General features: G+C 40.3%; 1 protein-coding gene across 1 annotated transcript in view; it reads right to left on the reverse strand.

Annotated features, from left to right (window-relative positions):
- LOC140187832 (ribosomal protein S6 kinase beta-1-like) overlaps nt 1–21,395 on the reverse strand; it is an 81,880-nt gene that overhangs the window by 26,049 nt on the left and 34,436 nt on the right. Inside the window, exons 8-12 of the mRNA XM_072243623.1 lie at nt 14,035–14,125; nt 11,491–11,581; nt 9,024–9,131; nt 6,391–6,453; nt 220–297 (exon numbers count right to left, since the gene is read on the reverse strand). Coding sequence (XP_072099724.1) covers nt 220–297; nt 6,391–6,453; nt 9,024–9,131; nt 11,491–11,581; nt 14,035–14,125 — 431 coding nt within the window. The remainder of the gene's footprint in view (nt 1–219; nt 298–6,390; nt 6,454–9,023; nt 9,132–11,490; nt 11,582–14,034; nt 14,126–21,395) is intronic.

A 21,395-nucleotide genomic window follows, 5' to 3' on the forward strand; every position in this document is an offset into this window, starting at 1 on the left:
AGAGGTTGAAGATTCTCTGCTCCTTTGACTATTTAATGGCCCCAGAGTCCAGTTGATGCAATTTAGCTCCAGACCCCAATATATCCACAGGACCCCAAAAACTCAAGTGGCATTCATTGAAGTGTATGTAGAAGCAGAGAACATTAGTCATATGAAAACATGCACCTAGCTGTCCATACTGGGGAAGCAAAAACGCATTGAGAATAAGGTTACACTTACCAGAAATGGCTTGAAAGGTGGTTCAACTCTACGAGCTAAAAGATCCTCCCAGTTTGTGTGTCTGAAGAAAGGATGAGCCTGTATAAGCATATCAATTGAGTCATTAAAGGGATCAGAGTTCCAAAATTAAAACTCACAAAGTAGTACATTCAACATTGAAACTGCACTATAAAAAAGTATTCACAAAACTATATTAACTGAATATTAACCTCATTCATTATTAATAGAAACTTAAACTCTATGGACTAGCTGCTTATTTACCCTCACAGTCCAAAGCACCTTTTAAAGTAATTAGGCAGTAGAGAATTATATTGGAACTTCCTGAGAACATAGTTATGGTGCTCATATACAGTACAGCACGTATTTGCATTTAAGGTACTTGACACAGATATTAAGAAACTGAAGCGCGTTCCTTGGAGTAACGACATGCTAACTACTCAAGCCTAATAAACTTGTGACTGAATATTCAAAGATTCTGCATCCAACACCTCTTGGAGGGAGAGGTTCAAAGCTTCAAACTTATGCCTCATGTTAAATGAGCAGCCCCTTATTTTCAAACAATGACTTCTCTTTCTAGATTCTCCCCTAAAACCCAAAAGAATAAGCAGTTTTTTTAAAATCAAAGTATTTTTATTAACAAAGAAAAACAGCAGACATATGTTATAATACAACCAACCATTTTATACGTTACAAAAAGAACCCCCCCACCCCTCAATAAACAAGAACAAATAGAACCAGCTAGACCAGTCAAAAATAGGTACAAAGGCCTAGTATACATATAAAGATAGAGCATCTTACACATTCCAATAAGTCTTTCAGCATCCATATTTTTGACAAAACTTTAAAAACTTAGTGGTGTTAAATCTTGCAGACTGCCCCCTGACCGAATAACAGATCTTCTCAAATTTTATAAAGTGCATGATCTCTTTGATCCAATGTCCATATGTTGGAGGGGAAGAGTCTTTCCATTTGCACAAGATGAGCCTTCTGGCAAGAAGTGAAGAAAAAGCGATGAGATCGGTTTGGGATTTGTTGAGGTTAACATTCTGAGAAGGCATTCCAAATAGTGCTATTGACCAAGATGGTATAATTCATTGCCCAAAAATTTTTGAAAAAGTTTCAAAAATCAAACCCCAGAAATTTACTAATTTTGGACATGACCAAAACATACGGCAGAGTGTAGCCAGGAATTGTTTACATCTGTCACACACTGGGTCAAGATCTTTATTAACCTTAGCCAATATAACTTTAGACCAATGACAAAAGGTGTACAATTTTAAAATGAACAACAACATGTCTAAGATACACAGAGGATGAATAAATTCTATGAATTGTATTTTGCCATATGTCATCTGGAATTTGTTCCTCAATATCCTCTTCCCACTTATGTTTTAATAAATCCAAATTCTCAGGATTAATTACATTAAGTAGCTCATAGATTTTGCTTACAGGTAGTTTCACTTAAGGACTGAATCTGACAGCGATGAAGGGGGGGCAGTAGGGAAAGCACTCAAGATGAGAGGCCATAAAGTTGTAAGTATCTATAGAAGTGTGTCCTAGGTTTATCAAATTTCTTAACTAGCTGTTCAAAAGAGGCAAAATTGCTGTCAATGTAGAGATTATAGAATGAAGTGATACCACATTTCGACCAAATATCAAACGCTACATCCATTATTGATGGGGTGAACATGTAATTTTTTTTGCTACTGGTGCAGAGAGTGAGAGGTTAAAGTGTAAAATGACATCTAAATTGGAACCAAATTTTAATGGAGTACATCGCAACTGGATTCAGTGTGAAACTAGATACAGGTTGTGACAGTGGTAGTTTAGCATATATTACCAACGAAGAGGTAAATTGTAAGGATGACTTCTCCATAATCACCCAGCTAGGAGCAGCAATATCATCTTTTGTCCAATATAAAATTGCTCTTATATTAGCTGAGCAGTAGTAATATAGAAAATTTGGAAGTGCCAAACCCCCTTCCCCCCAATCTTACGAGGCCTCTGTAGTATTTTTTCCCTTTACTCTGGGCTGCTTTTCATTCCAAATAAAACTTGAAACTTGACCATTTGGGTTATTGAAGAAAGTCTTTGTTAGAAAAATTGGGAGGCTTTGGAACATGTATAAGAATTTGGGCAGGACAGTCATGTTAATTGTATTAATCCTCCCACTAAGGGAAAGAGATAAAGAATTCCAACGTTCAAATTCCTGTTAAAGATTAGAAAGGAGATACTGATAGTTGACTTTATAAAGGTCCTTGTAATTATGTGTTATCCAGAACCCCAAGTATTTAAATTTCCTATAGCTGATTCTAAAGGAGGTCACGGAAAAAGAGATATCCAAACATGTGGTCCTAATTGGCATTAGTTCACTCTTTTGAAAGTTAACTTCATAACTAGATATTTGACTGAATTTAGTGAGCAATATTGATAGATTTGGGAGACTTCGAGTTGGATCTGAGATATACAATAACATATCATCCGCGTACAGAGACACTTTATGTTCCAAAGCTCCCCTCTGGATGCCCTTGATGTTAACTGGTGTTCTCAGGGCTGTGGTGAGTGGCTCAATTGCCACAGCAAAAAGGAGTGGAGATAAAGGGCATCCCTGTCTTGTGCCACGTTGCTGTTCAAAAAAAGGACGATATATAGTTATTAGTATGTACTGCTGCCAGTGGGGACGAGTAAAGTACTTCAATCCATGAGATGAATGCAGAACCAAAACCAAATTTTTGGAGAGTATAGAAAAGAAAGTCCCATTTCACCAGGTCAAATGCCTTTTCAGCATCAAGTGAGAGAATAATTTCTGGGGTACTAGATGCAGAGGAATCATATAGTATATTTAGAAGACGTCTTATATTAAAAAAGAGTACCGATTTCTTATAAAACCTGCTTGATCGGGTGAGATAATTAATGGTAGAATCTTCTCCTTCGGTGTGCCAGGAATTTTGCAAGGATTTTGGTACCCGTATTTAAAAGGGAGATTGGGGTATGAACTATATTCAAGGGGGTCTTTGCCCTTTTTCAAAATTAATGAAATAACTGCTTGACGCATTGTGGGAGGTAGGGAGTGGGATAAAAAACCCTTCAAAACCAGATAATAGTAATGGGGAAAGTTGAGTGGAAAACTTTTTTAAAAATTCAGAAGGATATCAATCTGGGCCTGGGGATTTTCCACTCTGCATACTCCCAATTGCTGAGTCTACCCCCAGAGTTGTGATTGCCTTCTCCAGATCAGCAGCTACATGCAGATCTAGATCTGATGGGGTGATGGATGAATCTGAGGAGTACAATGATTGGTAAAAACTATGGAAGCATGAGTTAATTTCTACATTACCTGTTTGCTTTATGCCCTGTGCATCCCGTATCTCAGGTATACCGTGACTGGCTGCTTTGTGACGCAGTTGATGGGCTAGCAGCCTCCCTGCTTCTTTTCCATGTTCATAAAACTTACATTGCAACTTGGAGATAAGATATTCAGCTTCTCGAGTTCTTAATAGATTGTGTTCGGTCTAAAGTAATAAATGCTGTTTGAGCAAAGCTGATGAGGGCGCTTGGCTACGTAGGAGGTCTAATTCCAGTATCCGATCTGTCAGTTGTTTAATACGTTCAGTCCTTATTTTTCTCCGATGCTCGCAGAATGAGATTATTTGACCTCTTAAATATGCCTTTAGCACCTCCCACACAATTGATGGAGGCATCCCTGGTGTTTGAATAATTCTCAGAAAAGATTCTATTTTGGAATAAATATACTTCACAAAACATTCATCTGAAAGGAGAGTAGGATGTAGCCTCCAAGGACAGTAACCTGGTTGTGTAGTAGGCATACGTAATATTAAAGTCAGCAGACTATGATGGGATATATAACTATGGCTTCATAATCACACTCTGTTACAGAACAGAGAACGCTGATGTCCATAAAAAAAATAATTTATACACGAATAGGAACCGTGTACTGAGGAGAAAAAAAAGAGTAACTCCAAGAGGTAGGGTTACGAAACCGTCATACATCAGCCACTCTATGTTTTAAGAAAATGTCTGATAGACTGTGCTGACCTAGAGATAGGGACATTCCTCGCCGCACTGTGGTCCGAAATTGGAGAGAGGACACGATTAAAATCGCCTCCGAGGATGAACTTTCTCCGTCCCGTTGTGTGTAATGTGGAGTCAAGCAGGGAACAGTATACCATTTCAGATATCCGGCTGGTCACACAGCAGTTTCCTGATGTCCATGAACGCAGCTCAAGCTTTGGTGACCCTTGTGGTGTAGCCTGGAAAAATAGTGATGGGTTTCCCATTGTAGTTAAGCGGAGTCTGGTTTTGAGCTCGACGTAAAACATTGACACAGTCCTGATTATAACGTAGCTTAATTACAATTGCACGCGGTGTACCGCTTTTTGGTGCGAGACTCCAATGCGAGCGGTCGATAAGAACGCCTTTGTTCAGTTTAAGCACCTTGGACAGTAATTTAGAAATGGACTCCGTAGAACTTGACCCGGGCTCCTCAACAACCCCCAAAATACAGCTATTGCACCTCTGCATTCTTCCCTCCATGTCTTCACATTTATCACTCAAGTCCTTCAGCTCCGACTTCAGGGCATTTACAATGGTTTATTGAAGCGATACCATTTCATCTGACCATGATGATATGCTGTCTTCCATGTCTTTAACATTAGCCTTCACTTGGGCAATCTCAACTTGGGTCCCTGCCACGTTGTTTGCTAACTTGGTTCTTACTACCTGCAACTCGTTTTTCAGGTAGTCTAAACTTTCGGCTACAGCATTCTTCATCTCGTTTTTCAGGTAGTTGAAATATTCAGTAGGGCGTTTTTCAGCTCGTTTTTCATGTAGTTGAAATCTTTGGCGAGGGCATTTTTCTGCTCTGCTCTTCTCACTGCAGAGAAGTCCGTTTTTAGCTCCAAGAGGAGCTGAATCTTTAGGTCTTCCGTGTCCATTTTGCCTGAGTTCGTGCGGGGTAGGGTACTTGCGCGTTCACGGTCAGCACTTAAAACTTTGCACCGGGGAGTCGGTCATCTTGGTGTTATATTTTCGAAGCTTAGATGCTATTACCGCATGTCAGAGAATAAATTAACTCTTGCTATATGTACTTAGGCGACTTACTTATTTTGACAAGATTTGAAAGGAAGTGCTATTCTAAATATACAGTAAAGGTTAGGCAGGAGCCCAGCCAAACACACCTTACTCCATTCCTTGCTCACGTGGTCCCCGAACAAGCAGTTTATTACAAAGGGCAACAATGGAAGAGGTGGCCCATCCTCAGGTGTAAAAGGAGAACAGCAAAATGCAAAAATACCAATTTTTATTTCCAATCTGCACAAGAACATATGAAAGAACGGAAGCAAAATAAGGAAGAAAACAAAGATCGATCTTGAAGGACCTGGCTTAGTACCCACTGCATTTGCTCATTCTGGATCTGGAGTAAGGTGGGCAACAAATTTTCTGCCCCTCCACACCACAAGTTGTGGCCAGTTCCAGATAATGCTAGGCCCAGGAGGCAAAATCCCTAGGCCCCTTCTCCAAATACTTCAATAGGTTCTAATATACAATAAAGCTGAGAGTTTTGTCTTGACACATTTAAAACTTCTACAATGTAGATATACAATCAAGTATAAAATCATGTGAAAACAATACACAAGTTGATGAAACTTAAAGATTAGCTTTGTCACATGTACATCAAAACATAAAGTGAAATGTGTTATTTGCGTCATTATTTGCAATGTTCTGGGGGCAGCCCGCAATAGTCGCCATGCTTCTGGTGCCAACATAGTATGCTCACAACGCATTAACGCTAACCATACACCTTTGCAACATCTAAAGAAACCAGAGCACCTGAAAGATAGCCCTGTGATCGTGCGGAGAACATACAAACTCCTTACAGACAGCAGCAGGAATCAAATTTTGATCAGTGATTGAGGGCGCTGTAAAGCCATTGAGCAAACCACTAGGCTACCATACCATCCTGGTTGCGTTTAGAAACTAGTGAAAAGGGCAGTGTGGCAAGAGGAGAGGTGCTGCTATCAATTCTTCTTTTTCTGGCCAGTAATGGTTTCCTGTACCTTTAAGCTATTGCCACAGACATGACTTAAAAATGACAACAAGCAAGACACCTAGTAATTGAATATGACAGTAACATCTTTGCTGCATACGTACCTGGACATCAGTCGCATCCCCAACTCCAGCTCCAAGGCGCGATGAAGCATTCCTTTTTAGCAGCTGGGAAAAAAAATTGATGTTTGACGTTCATTAAAATACAAAATGGGTAAAACTGTCAAAGGGCCCTAGAAGTACCGTTCTGTTATTCAAGGTGTTCACATCTAGGTTTCTGACCCTGCAGCACACAGTGCTAGAGATAAGGGGTTCCCAACCATTTTTACGCCATGGGTTGACCATTAAGCAAGGGGTCTGTGGACCCCAGGATGGGAACCATTGAGCTAGAGGCATTGCAAAACATATCACTCAATGGATGAATACAAATGCTATAAATCTGAAACAAAAGCAAAGATGTCACAAACACTCAAGTCCAAGTAAAACCGTGAAGTGAGAAAACGTCTGCATTTCAGGACTGGAATCATTCACCCTTGCTCTTTAACAGGCAATATCTGATGTACTGAGATTCCCAGTATGCCTTATTCCCTATTGGGGTCACTTAGCAACATGCTAATTCTTACTGTAATGCCCAAAACAATCATGCCAAAATTTCCTTAAAACTGAAAGGGAAAAGGCTCCAAAACAGAAAATAGAAATGGACAAACTGGAAGAAAGTTCATCAGTATTGAGTGAACCTGCCAATGAGATGGAGAATAGGAACATCAAAATTAGCAGTAGGCCAACTGACATCTCAAACACGCTCGGCTGCTTATGATCAGGGATGACCTGATAGTAAACATATCTCCACATCCTCTTCTACCAACAGTAACCTCCCCCCTCCTTTCAACCATGCGTAACACGCTGTAAGGTTTCACTGCTAATGTAATGGCCTCTTTAGAGAGAAGACGCAAATGGAAAGAGTTGGTAGTCCGGCGGATGGAGTGGACTCGGAGCAAGGGTCCGACGGTCAGCAACGCTCGGAGGAAGTCAATGGGGAATGAATGGATGAATGCGTGAGCTCCAACATTGCGCATTAGACTGGTTCATTAAAATGGGCCCTTTTTCTTTTCTTTATTAACCCTATAGTCAGATTAAGATTTATAAAGTTCAATTGTTAAATCGTATACGGTGTATTGTCTGATATTTTGTGGTTCAGATTTGTAACCAGGCAACACATGAGGTTGCAGCATCCTCATAAATGAGATTTCTCAGTTTGGCTGGGCCAGAGGTTGTCTTCCTCTAGACAAACGTATGCTGGCCGAACCCGAGGGTCACACATGTTTATCAAAAACGTATCTCTGCTTTATCTACTGGACCATGACTTGAAATTATGGTTTTAAGGAGGTAGAGGGGAGACAATTTAAAAGCTTGCGACAAATAGAACGAAGTGACAACAAATCATCTGTGAATGACAGAACACTTTCATGGGGCTCATAATGAATGAAAATTGAAGGATAAACGGAAACAGGGGATATAAATTGATGCCAAATTGATTCCTTCACAGTATTATCCACTCATGCTCTAACTTAGCATTTTGGGCCTTGGGACACCATAACAGAGATGCAGCTGTAGTCCTCCTCCCCACAGGACTTGCTCCATGTTACAGTAAACCGTAGGAAGAGGCTTTGCAGGCAAATGGGTTAAGCAGAATGTGGGCACTAGCAGTGTTGTAGCAGATCAGATAGGGAGCCCTGGAGGAGCCTCTTTGGAAGCTGAAGTCAGCAATGGGAATGGCAGCGATTACATGTTTCTTCCTTTGGAAGGTTATGAATCGTCAGGATTTTCTTCCCCAGTGAGATACTAAAAGTTACTGACTATACTCAAAGTGGAGACTGATAAACACTTGCACTCAGGGAAATGAGGTACAGGGAAGATAGGGGCAGGAAAGTAAAAACTGAGGGCATCTTACTGAATAGAGGGGCAAAGGTTTTTTAGGCAAATATTGTTATGTTCATAGATAATCTTTTAATATTTCAATGCTAATTAAGGCTGATTGCACAGAGACAATCAGGGATGGATGCCTTATGGTAAACGAGAGCAGCAACAACGCAGAAGCAGAAAACAAACCATGGGTCAATACAAATGACGGCTCAGTGGTTGCTAAGGACACAAGGTCACTTGTACTGTACTTAGCTGATACAGGAACTATTTTGTCAGAGGCATTTATAGGGCTTTAGACATCATTTGGTTTTTGAATGATTAGATGCCACCAAATTTAATTTCACTCTCAAGTTTTAGTCTATTTCTAAGCAAGATGAAGACAGCACTCTGGTGACCAACATTCTCTGTGGAAATCTGAAGCATTTAACTCTACTTTTCTAAACAGATTTCTCTAACCAAATATATTGACTCCCTCTAGTTGACATGTCTATCATTGCTTGAATTTTATCAATATTTCTGCCTCAGCAGCTCACTGTGGTAGAGAACTCTAAAGATTCATGATCCTGAGGGAAGGTAATCACTGCCAACCCTAGTCCTGAACTTAGTTCCCGGACCTGCTCCTTCAGTACTGCAAGAGAATACTCGTGGATTCCAACCCAACATGCTTGTCACCTCAGAAATATGCCATCAAATCAGTGCAAAGGCCATATTTCACACAACATTACTTCAGCCACTTCTGTTAGCAATTCACCACGTCTACTAGCTACTTCAGACTTTACTGACTGGTGCAGTGGAACAAACATCAGATAAAGTACCTTTTTAAGAAGGTCTCTGGCTTCGTGTGTGAGGTAGGGTGGCAGATTGAGTTTACACTTCAGGATTTTGTCGATGGTCTTCTTCCTGTTCTCGCCAGTGAAAGGAGGCTAAGCAAAGATCATGAAACATAAATCGACAAACTAGAATTTGAAAAAAAAATGCTTATAGAGTTGTAAGTGTCAAAAAGTTTTAATCAAAAGCACTTTACTGAAACCTTACATTTGAAGCAACAAATTATTTGGTAGGATATAAACTTCAGACAATTTATTGGTTTCCTACACTTGAAATGCTCCATCTCAGTAGGAAGAGGAGAAATTATGCTTCAAATCATTCTGCATTAAATATAGTACAAAGAACACCCAAATGTAATGGGTAATTAAATCAGATTTATTCTACCTTCACTTTACAACCCATACCCCTTCCATTCTATGGTATAACTGGAAATATAGATCAATCTTGCCATTTTACAAAACTGCAGTAAAAAATCAACTCAAAATTCTTAAATACATATATTTTTCAGAAGATATTCATGAAAGAGACAAAATAGACAGAGCAAAACTGAATTTTATCGTTGTGCCACTCTCCATATCTCTGTTCCAGTTACAACCATTCAACAGCTTCAAACAATGAGTATCACAGAACTATATCTGTAAGCACAGGACAATCCTGCTCTTATTTGGATGGTGAACGCAGCAGGCCAGGCAGCATCTCTAGGAAGAGGTGCAGTCGACGTTTCAGGCCGAGACCCTTCGTCAGGAGTCAGGACGAAGGGTCTCGGCCTGAAACGTCAACTGCACCTCTTCCTAGAGATGCTGCCTGGCCTGCTGCGTTCACCTGCAACTTTGATGTGTGTTGCTTGAATTTCCAGCATCTGCAGAATTCCTGTTGTTTTCTTATTTGGATGGGTTGGCTTCTTTTGCATGAGATGCACACCAGTACTGCCCATTAAAAGTGCCTGCAGAGTTACAGGGATTAGCACAGGACTATGGGAATAGGCGGGAGGAAGAACATTAAGGTGGCAAGGGATGAAAGGGATCTGTAATTAACAACTTTTCACTGCCAGTGACAACACTGAATTAATATGTTTCTCTTATCAATTCACTTAAGTATCATCTCAATCAAAATCTCAAGATTTAAAATAATTTGTTTCTTTTTCCATTAAAGTATGCACAATTGAAGATTTATGGCCTACTCATTTTTCATATCATTCTAATGAATCTTCATGAGACTGTTACACGACAACATCCTTCCTGTAACAGAGCAGTGTCAGCTAAATATCATGTATAGTACAATTTAAATTTGATAAATATGATTACACCATGTATCGCTCATCATTTCCTAAAGTATGAGAATTAACATATTAATTCAGAATATGTAATGATGAATTTGGCTTTGTCAGTGTTGCTTTTTACCTAGACTGCAACCTTACAACAAAAGATAAACAATGAAACTCAAGACAGCTTGAAGATAATCTTTTTCAACAAAATATTACATATAGATAAAATACTTCAACACCTCTGCAAACCAAAGGATTAATAGGAAGCTAAGCAAAAACAAATATTTAATTTAGTTTTGGTGAGACCCAGACGTTAGGTCAACTGAACAGATCTGCGTGAATATTTCTCCCTGGATAGCAGTCCAAAACTGGGGGTGTAGGTTTGAAGTGAGAGGGGAAACATTTTGCCCCTCAGAGTGTGATGTATACAGAGTGAGCTGCCAGAGTATGTGGTAGAGATAGGTATAATTATGACATTTAAGATATTTGGACAGATACATGCATAAAAGGATTCAAGAGGTAATGGGCAAATGCAGGCAATGGGACGACTTAATAAGGCAACTTGGTTAGCCTAGATGAGTGGGACCAAAGGGGGTCTTTTCCATGCTGCACAGTTCTATGATAAAATGTATCTGCACCCCTCAAGAATGAAAGCCTATTTTGAAAAGATAATGTCCTTAAGCACTTGATGCATCAATTTTGAATTATGCTAAGCATGGACAAAGCATAAAACAATATTCCTACCAACTAACCAACTGATTCTCATAGAAAGGAAATCATTTCCCAGTCTTTGCTGCAATGTTCATGAAAACCAGGCAACTCTTTGTCTGCTACTTAATCTTATTAAAATTTTATAAGACGACGAGTTTGAGTTACTAGTCCTCTGGTCTCATTATTGTTCTAATCATAACAACACTGACTGGTATTATCAGCACCCTGACACAGGGTATTAAACTCTACTGAATCTCCATCACTGCACATCCCCATTATGGTTTTAAGTACCACATTGACACTATTTTGTTAGGCCTTGGAGAAAGACGATAACAAATTTTCTCATCATACCACATTGAGTGGTCAACCACTGGGCATAAGCCATAATTATATAAAATTATGTTACATTCCAAAATGGAGAGTGGCACCCGACACTATGAAAGAATTAAAAGCATGCATTTTTAAAACTGTGCACCTACTGCTCCCGTCAGCATGTCATACATTAGGGCTCCTAAACTCCACCAGTCCACAGCACGATTATGTCCACTTCTCATTAAAATTTCTGGTGCCCTGAGGGGAAAAGGCGGAGACAAACAAATCTCATTTTTCTTCTGCATTATTGTGTCATAAGAGAAGTTAGCTCTTTGCAGATTTTCTATTAGAAATGTGCAAACTACATACTGATGTAGACATCCACATGCACCACAGCATCAAGACAGTTTTTTTTCACCTAACTCCGAGTTCCATGTCAGATTACCTTGGGATTTAACAAGGGGCATGAACTCATGAGCAGAAGTTGTTTAAGCTGTTATGCTCAGTCACTTCTAAACAGCCCACGGCTTTCAATCTTGGTGTCTTTTTAATGTTCCACTGTTTCTGACTGCACCACACACCAATCCCACTCGCAATGTCCTCTGGCCCCATAATTTGTCCTGTCTTTAAATAGTACCCTACCTCGATCTTCATCATCATTATATGCTCTGTTTTACTGACATGGGCAATCCTGGTCTTTTCCATGACCATGATTATCCTCGGTAATTTTTTCTTACAGATGTGATTTGCCATTGCCTTCTTACAAGATGGGTGAATCCAGCCATTATCTATGCTCTTCAGTGGTCACATAACCAGGACTTGTGATATGCACCATCCACCACCTGCAACCATGTCTTCACGTGACCCTGATGGGAAGTGTGTGTGTGTGTGTGGGGGGGGGGGGCCCTCAGCAGGTGGTACACCTTGCCCAAGGGTAGTGGAGGGAAGGAGCACCTTACACCTCCTTTGGTAGAGACGTAACCCCGCCCCACCATCCAATCCCAATCTCCACAATATTCATATAATTTCTGCAGCACCTCCTACCTATCCAACCACAATGCTATTTCCCTTCATTTGATCCCCATCCCTCCATTCAATCTTGTCTACTGACCTCATCCATAACCACTACTCTCATAACCAGGTAACTGAGGATTGGGCTTTGTGCTCATTAACATATACAACCCATTCTACCAATTTTGATACGACAACAGGACATGCCAAGGAACACCAAGTTCTGGCGACCTTATTTCTGGGTTGGTTAATGACAGAGTGACATGGTAGTGCAGTGGTCAGAGTAACGCTATTACGAGTTCAATTCTACCAATGTCTGTAAGGAGTTTATACGTTCTCCCCACGACCACATGGGTTTCCTCCAGGTGCTTCAGTTTCCTCCCACATCCCAAAGACGTACTGGTTAGTAGGTTAATTGGTCACATGGGTGTATCCAGGCAGCACAGGCTCATTGGACTGGAAGGGCTTGTTACTGCATTGTTTCTCGAAATAACTAAAAATAATACAATGGACCTTTTGACATCATTAATTGCACATTAGCATTGAGGTCTACATCTGTTTACAGAATTGTCTGCCAAAAACCATGCTTCTAGGAATTCTCTTGCATATTGCGTGTTTCCTCCACCCATGAAGATCAAGAGCAGCACAAATTCGACTGGGCATCAGTGAAAGTTGTTGCAAGCAAACATGTGGCATGCAAGAGAATTCCGAGAAGCATGGTTTTCCACAAACAATTCTGTGAACAGGAATGTAGACCTCAATCCTATTGAAAAGCCAGTGTGGGCAAAATTCCAGACCACAATGCACAGAGTTCGCCACACAACCAACCAGCGACAAACATCCCCCATCCACGTCACAATTGAGTCTCCATAATGATGAGCAATCAGTTAATCGATAAGTATATACAAGGCCAAGAATTCGGTGGACACACTACAAATGAACAGCGCACTGATTTCTCTTCATGGACGACAAAATGCTTGCAAATGGATTGCCAAGATTGGAGAACAACTCAACCTAAACATTTTAATATGCTTTTATAGCATTAAAATTAAATACATTCTAAACAACCTTTCTAAGAGGAGGTTTTATGTTACATAATTTATATACCCCATTTTATGGATAAATTGATACAGCTACAATCACATTTAGGTTAACAGCTACCTTTATGCATTTACCTAATTGAACAATTAATCTATTCATTATGAAAGTAGTCATCAACTAAAAGGACATTGCAAAGCGGTTTCCGTCCAACTGTCAACAGGCTAATTGAGCCTTAATTCAGGACTTTTATAGAGGACAACACCAGGATGGAGGCTTGAACAACGGGTGAATTAAATACATTTGAGTCAAAGGGGTACAGCGAGAGACACTAAGTCACACAACCAAAACATAAATTAGGAGGCGCATTCAACTTAAAAATGAACATAATGTATTCCATTTAATTTAGCTTCCTTATAACCCAAAGTTAGATATTACCAGGTGTAAAGGATTCAAGTCTTGTCAGTATGCTACGTTGGCACCAGAACATGTGGTGACCGTTGTGGGCTGCTCCAAGCACAGTGCTGGTTGTTAACACAAACTACGCATTTTGTTCCAATGTAGACGTGATGAATAACTGAATCTAAATCTGAGATTTGAACTATGTAGCATCCTCCGCAATCCCTATATTTCCAAGCAAAAACTTGTTTGTAAACACTTACATGTACTCTATTGTTCCACAGAAAGTGTGAGTCACAGCACCGTCATGAATAGATTCTTTGCATAATCCAAAATCTGTTAGTTTAACATGCCCTGAAACAAAGAACAAACATAAATTGAGTGGCGTGCATGCAGGAGGAACTACCTTGAAGAACCACGTCAGCAGTTTGATTACAAGCTTCAAGCAATTCAAGGCACACCCAACAGCCAGCTATCCTGTTGGGCTATCAAATGTTAAATTCTAGGTAGGTTGTTCAAACAAATCTTAAAATAATATCATGTGGAATGATGCAACAAATTTCAACTTCAGAATTCTATATCATATATTACAGATCACAACTTTATAGCAATAGCCTCAGCTGGCTATTATTCACATTGTACGTGGCAAACACAGGACTGCAGAGAGAGCATCATAGTGAAGCCCAATCCACTCCTTTCACCCAATGTTATCCGTAATATTCAGCAAGAGCAACAGATGTTTTAAAGCAAAACCCCTATTTAAAAAGAAATAAAAACATTATCTGACTACAAATAGAACAGGGTGTCCAATCCAGTAATTTTGAATATGAATCAAGTAAATTTACACCAAGTTGTTCAGTTATGAAAAGCTATGATAATGTTTTAAATTATGTCTTACAACAATTGTAATACAACAATTCAAAACGATGCAAATGTATTCCAAAATTTTAGCAGAACAACCTGGCTTGACATTAAATGGAAATATTAGAAAACACTTCACCAATTAAAACAGAATCCACAAAATACAAAATATAGTGGATTCCAGTTAACTGGGACACATCAGGACCAATTATGCAGCTGTCATAATCAGCTGAAGTTGCATGAAATAGTTAAAGGTATAAAAAAGACTACCTACCATTTAACAGAGTAATAAATTATGTATTTAAATGAAATACAGAACAAATTATACCTATGCCACAGTACTAAAAAATGTATTAGTTATTAACAGAGGAGTTCATCCAGTGTACACTGCAGTGTTCTTTTGACTGACTGCAAATTAACAATCAGTACAGATATCTAGTACTCCCTTCATACAATGTTTTCGATGACTGCATATGCCAAATCTTCATTTTCATTGTAATATTCAAGATGATTTTCAATACCTTCATTGTTCTTGACTTGCAGTAGTGAAATTGTTTTTCATTTTCATTCCAGGCTTTTTCTGACATCCCCAATCCTGAATGCTTGAAACCGCAGTGAGCAAAACAAATTGTCATACTACTTATTTCTGAGCAACTATCAGTGACAAAATATTTTTTTTTAAACACAAACTGACACTATTTAAATAGGACCATAAAATACAGGAGCAGTAGACCTTTCAGCTCATCGAGTCTACTCCGCCATTCAATCATGGGCTGATCCAATTCTTCCTGTCATCTCCACTTCCCTGCCTTCTCCCCAGACCCTTTGATGCCCTGGCTAATCAAGAACCTGTCTGTCTCTGCCTTAAATGCACCCAATGACTTGGCCTCCTTAGCTGCTCATGGTAACAAATTCCACAGATTTACCACCCTCTGACTAAAGTAATTTCTCTGCATCTCTGTTCTAAATGGACGTCCTTCAACCCTGAAATCGTGCTCTCTTGTCCTAGACTCCCCTACCATGGGAAATAACTTTGTCATATCTAATCTGTTTAGGCCTTTTAACATTTGGAATGTTTCTACGAGATCTTCCTCATTCTCCTGAACTCCAGGGAATACAGCCCAAGTGCTGCCAGATGTTCCTCATATGGTAACCCTTTCATTCCTGGAATCATTCTTGTGAATCTTCTCTGAACCTTCTCCAATATCAGTATATCCTTTCTAAAATAATGAGCCCAAAACTGCATACAATACTCCAAGTGTGGTCTCACAAGTGCCTTATAGAGCCTCAACATCACATCCCTGCTCTTATATTCTATACGCCCAGAAATGAATGCCAACATTGCCTTCGCCTTCTTCACCACCAACTCAACCTGGAAGTTAACCTTTAGGATATCCTACACAAGGACTCCCAAGTACCTTTGCATCTCTGCATTTTGAATTCTCTCTCCATCTAAATAATAGTCTGCCCACTTATTTCTTCCACCAAAGTACATGACTATGCACTTTCCAACATTGTATTTCATTTGCCACTTCTTCACCCATTCCCCTAAACTATCTAAGTCTCTGTTCCTCAACACTACTCACTCCTCCACCTATCTTTATCATCGGCAAATTTAGCCACAAATCCATTAAACCCATAGTCCAAATCATTGACATATCGTAAAAAGCAGCGGTCCCAACACCGACCTCTGTGCAATTCCAGTGGTAACCGGCAGCCAGCCAGAATAGGATCCCTTGATTCCCACTCTCTGTTTCTGTGTATCAGTCAATGCTCCACCCATGCTAGTAACTCTCCTGTAATTCCATGGACTCTTATCTTGCTAAGCAGCCTCATGTACGGCACGTTGTTAAAGGCAAAATATTGTTGCTCTAGGCGTGAAGAGTCTAATGATCACACAAGTATCAACGACTGACGCAAGTTAGATACTGCTCAACAATAATCTCCTGTCCCAATTAAGTGGTATAATGCCCCAAATATACAAAGGGCATCCCAGCTAGTTTCTCGATTGCTTTTTTTTTCCCTAAGAGTTGTTCAAAATAATTGACTGCCCTGAGTAACCACTGAATGGCCCAGTTAACAGAAATCCACTGTATACAAAACCTCTGCCACTTTGCATCATTTTTGCAGCATAAAAGCCTATAATAAATTTATGACTGATAAACTATTAAACCATAAGCACACTCGGGTCAGAAGTTAGTTGGTGGCCAGAGAAATCTGAAGATTGGAAACATATCTGTAAGGAGATGAATCTCAAGGTTGTATGCTGTATGCATGCCTTGATAATAAACAGACTTTGAAGTTTGATGTCAGTTGGCTTCAAGCTGCAAAACAGAAACAACCAGTATCCTAACAAAGATATATACCTGAAAAGAGTTTCATTCTCCTTCCCATTCCCTCAACGGCATGTCTGTCTTCTGTCTTATCTACTGCTAGGGTTTTAACATCTCTCATGCCACCTGGGTAGTTGACAAACCAAACCTGATGGCAAAAATGCTGAATTCTCCAACTTTCAACAAACTGGCCCCTTTCTGTCTCTTTTCTTCCCCCCCTCCCAAGATGTATCCAGTTGTTCCTACATTCACACCAGCCCCATCACCCTGTTTCTTTCCCCACTTCCACCCATTACATCTGCCCCCCCCACACACACACACACACACACACACACAGCAGGGCAAGCAGCATCAATGGAGGGAAATAAAGTCGACATTTCAAGCTGAGACCCTTCATCAGGACTGAAATGGAAGGGGGCAGAAGCCAGATAAAGAAAGTCCCACAGGTTCCCTTTTCCCATTACTCCCATCTACCCTCTCACTTCCATGCTCTGTCTTTGTCTCCTATTAGATTCCATCTTCAATCTTGTTGTTTTCTCCTATTACACCCCAGATTCTGGTGTACTTCCACTCTTCACTCCCTCAATCCAACTATTGCCCGTTAGCTCCTGCCCCTCTCCTTCCCTTCACCTTTTTATACTGGCCGCCTCTCCTCTTGCAGTCCAAATGAAGGGCTTCAACCCAAACACATGACTGTACACCCCTAATGCTGCCTGGCCTGTCAAGTTTTTCCAGCATCTTGAGTGTCACCCAGATTACAACATCTGCAGTCTTTCGTGTCTCCAAATAAAAAAATTACTGATTAAACTGCGGACTTCAAGGGTGTTGCTAGAAATTGTAAGATACTACATAAGGGCCAGGGACATGCGAGTTTCTGAATTGATTCCACAAACTACACAACCTGCAACTCAAGTTCTCGATACTGTTCAGTTTTATTTGTATAATTTTCTTCTTTTGCATCTTGGTTGTTTGTGGGTCCTTACATATAGTATTTCATATAAATTCTATTGCATTGTTTTTATTCTCCTGTACATGCCAGCCAGAGAAGGAATCTCAAGGTGGTGCATGGTAACATATTCTTTGACTTTGGCGTTGGTAGAATCCCAGTCTGGACACAATAGGCTAAATGACTCGCATTCTAAATATGAATCCCATCTTGCACTAATGCCAATTTCTGTGACTGACGTCAACTTGCTAAGCACGAGATTCTGCGGATACTGGAAATCCAGAGTAAAACACACAATATGCAGGCCTGACAAAATTTATAGAGAGGAATTGCGAATTGATGTTTCACGCCAAAGCCTTTCATCAAAATGTGATCAACAGACTTGGCCTAAATGTTGATTCCTTATTCCTCTCTAAAGATCAGGATTCCCAATCTACAGTCCACAGCATAAAAAAAGGGTGGGATATAGATGCTGGCTAACCCAAGTTCCTTCAGCATTTTATGGATGTTAACTTCCTGCTAAGTGTTTGGAAATTCAAACCACAACTCTTCAGAGCCTTTTGATGTGCTCCACCTTTTGTACCAACCATATTTATACCTGCGCCTTAAGACTATGTCAAACACCACTGAGAAAGCCCAACAGAACAACTTGCTTCTCTGCTGAGTCCTATAATCCTGGATCAGATTTCCATGACCGTTTTGTAAAAGTAACACACATTTAACCTTCATAATCAAACAGTTCCTTCATTTTAAATCCCCTATTTGAGGAGAGTTGGTATGTCACAAAAAACTCACACAAAATTTCCACAAATGTACCGTGGAGAGCATTCTAACTGGTTGCATCACCGTCTGCTATGGAAGGACCAATACACAGGATTGGAAAAAAGCTGCAGAAAGTTGTAAGCTCTGCAAGCTCCATCATTTACACTTGACTCCCCAGCATCCAGGACACCTTTAAAAGGCGATGCCTCAAAAGAAAAAAACAGCAACCATCATTAAGTAACCCCATTGCCCAGGACATGCTCTCTTCTCATTGCTACCATCAAGGTGGCTGGTACGGGAGCCTAAAGACACACACCATAACACTTCAGGAACAGTTTCTCACCCTCTGTCAACAGATTTCTGACTGGACAGTGATCCCATGAACACTACCTCTAATTTTTTACTTTTGCTTTCTTTTTGCACTACTTATTTTTTAAAGATATACTTGTTGTAATTTATAGACATTTAAATAATTATTTATCACAATGTGATATTAAACCTCATTCTATATTACCCAATCCTATATGTAGGTAACTACATACTGACCACAGAGATGCAACTCAGAGATAGAAGTGGGGCTGATGCAGCCAGCTTACTTTTAACATATGCTACCCCTGCTACTATTTTAGCAGCTGCAGAGCAACAAGCTGCAATACCACCCATTTTACATTTCAGTGGAATGAAGAGTCAGCACAGATGCTTCCTCACCAACTCTAGTCGGCATCCTACAGTCAAAACAATTTCAACCAAAGTGCATATAGCAAACTCGTGTTTCAGATATTATACTCAGTGGCCACTTAAAAGTTACATTGATCATTATTACAAATATCTAATCAGCCAATCATGTGGCAGCAACTCAATACATAAAATCAAGAGGTTCAAATAATATTCAGACCACAGATCAGACTGGGAAGAAATGTTATCCTGACTGTGGAATAATTGTTAGTGCCAAATGGGGTTGTTTGTCGTAATCAAAGACTTCATCCAAGCTTGCTTGAAGAAATCCCTGCCCAATTACCATCCGCATATAACCTGTAGCACCAGAGATCCTAACACACTAGACCACTGTTATACTAGGATAAGAGTGCCTACCGTTCCATGTCAAGACTGCATTTCAGGAAATCTGCTCGCTTGGCTGGTTTTCTTCTACCTACATACAGGCAGAAGCTAAAAAGCAAAGTGCCTGAGATTAGGACAACAGAGGTGGTCGTGGGAGGCAAGGGAGAGGCTATGGGACTGCTTTGAGTCGGTGGACTGGGCCATGTTCAAGAACACATCTGTGGATCTGAAAGAATACACCAAGGTTGTCACAGACTTTATAAAAACAGTCCTACACAAGCGCGTCTCCCAAAATTCATTCAGTCTTCCCCAACCAGGAAGAATGAACCATGAGATCTGCATCTGAGGGCCAGATCAGAGGTATTCAATTCTGGTCATCAAGAACGTTACAAGAGGTCCAGGTATGACCTCCGGAAAGCCATTTCACAGGCAAAATGGTAATTCAGGACTAAATCTGAATCAACCAAGGATTCTCAACAGTTGTGGCAGGGCTTGAATGCTATCACCTCTTGTAAAGTAAAATCAAGCAACAGAGACCTATTTGGCTTCGCTTCCAAATCAGCTCTATGCTCGCTTTTACTGTCAAAACCTGGAAGAACCTTCACAAACTCCTACAGTCCCCGATGGCTGTGATTTTAGTCCGAGTCCATGAAAAGTATCCAGGCCAGACAGGGTCCTGGTCAAGTACTACAGACCTGTGCTGAACAACTGGCTGGAGTGTTCACTGAGATCTCTAACCTCTTACTTCAGCAGTCTGAGGTATCCAGCTGCTTCAAGCAGGCTTCAATTATAACAATGAACATGGTAACCTGCCTCAACGACTATCGCCCAGTAGCACTTACATCCACAGTGATGAAGTGTTTTGAGAGGTTGGTGATAAAACATATCAACTCCTGCCTGAGAAGCGACTTGGATCCACTCCAATTTGCCTACTGGTGCAACAGGTCCACAGCAGATACCATCTCATTACCTCTTCACTCAACCCTGGAACATCTGGACAGCAAAGATGCATACATCAAATGCTCTTTATTGACTACAAACTTGGCATTCAATACCATCATCCCCTCAAAACTAATCAATAAGCTCCAAGACCTTGGCCTCAATACTTCCTTGTGCAATTGGATCCTTTACTTCCTCACTTGCAGACCGCAGTCAGTTCGGATTGGCAACATCTCCTCCACAATCTCTATCAGCACAGATGCACTAAGCTGTATGCTTAGCCCCCTGCTCTACCTACTTCACACTTACATCTGTATGGCTAAGCACGGTTCCAATGCTATACTCAAGCTCGTTGATGACACCACAGCCAAATCAAAGGTGGTGACAAATCAGCATATAGCATGGAGACTGAAAATCTGGCTGACTGGTGCTACAACAACAACCTCTTACTCAAGGTCAGCAAGACCAAGGAGCTGATTATTGACTTCAGGAGGAGGAAACCAGAAGTCCTCATTGGAGGATCAGAGGTGAAGAGGATCAGCAACTTTAAAGTCCTCAGTGTTATCATTTTGGAAGACAAGTCCTGGGCCCAGCATATAGCTGCAAATTATGAAGAAAGGACAACAGTGCCTTTACTTCCGTAAGAATTTGTCATGATTTAGCATGATACCTAAAATTTTTATAGATGTATGGTGAAGAGTGTCTTGACTGGCCTCTTCACAGC

This window comes from Mobula birostris, chromosome 25 (assembly GCF_030028105.1).
Source record: "Mobula birostris isolate sMobBir1 chromosome 25, sMobBir1.hap1, whole genome shotgun sequence".
Lineage (NCBI taxonomy): Eukaryota > Metazoa > Chordata > Chondrichthyes > Myliobatiformes > Myliobatidae > Mobula > Mobula birostris.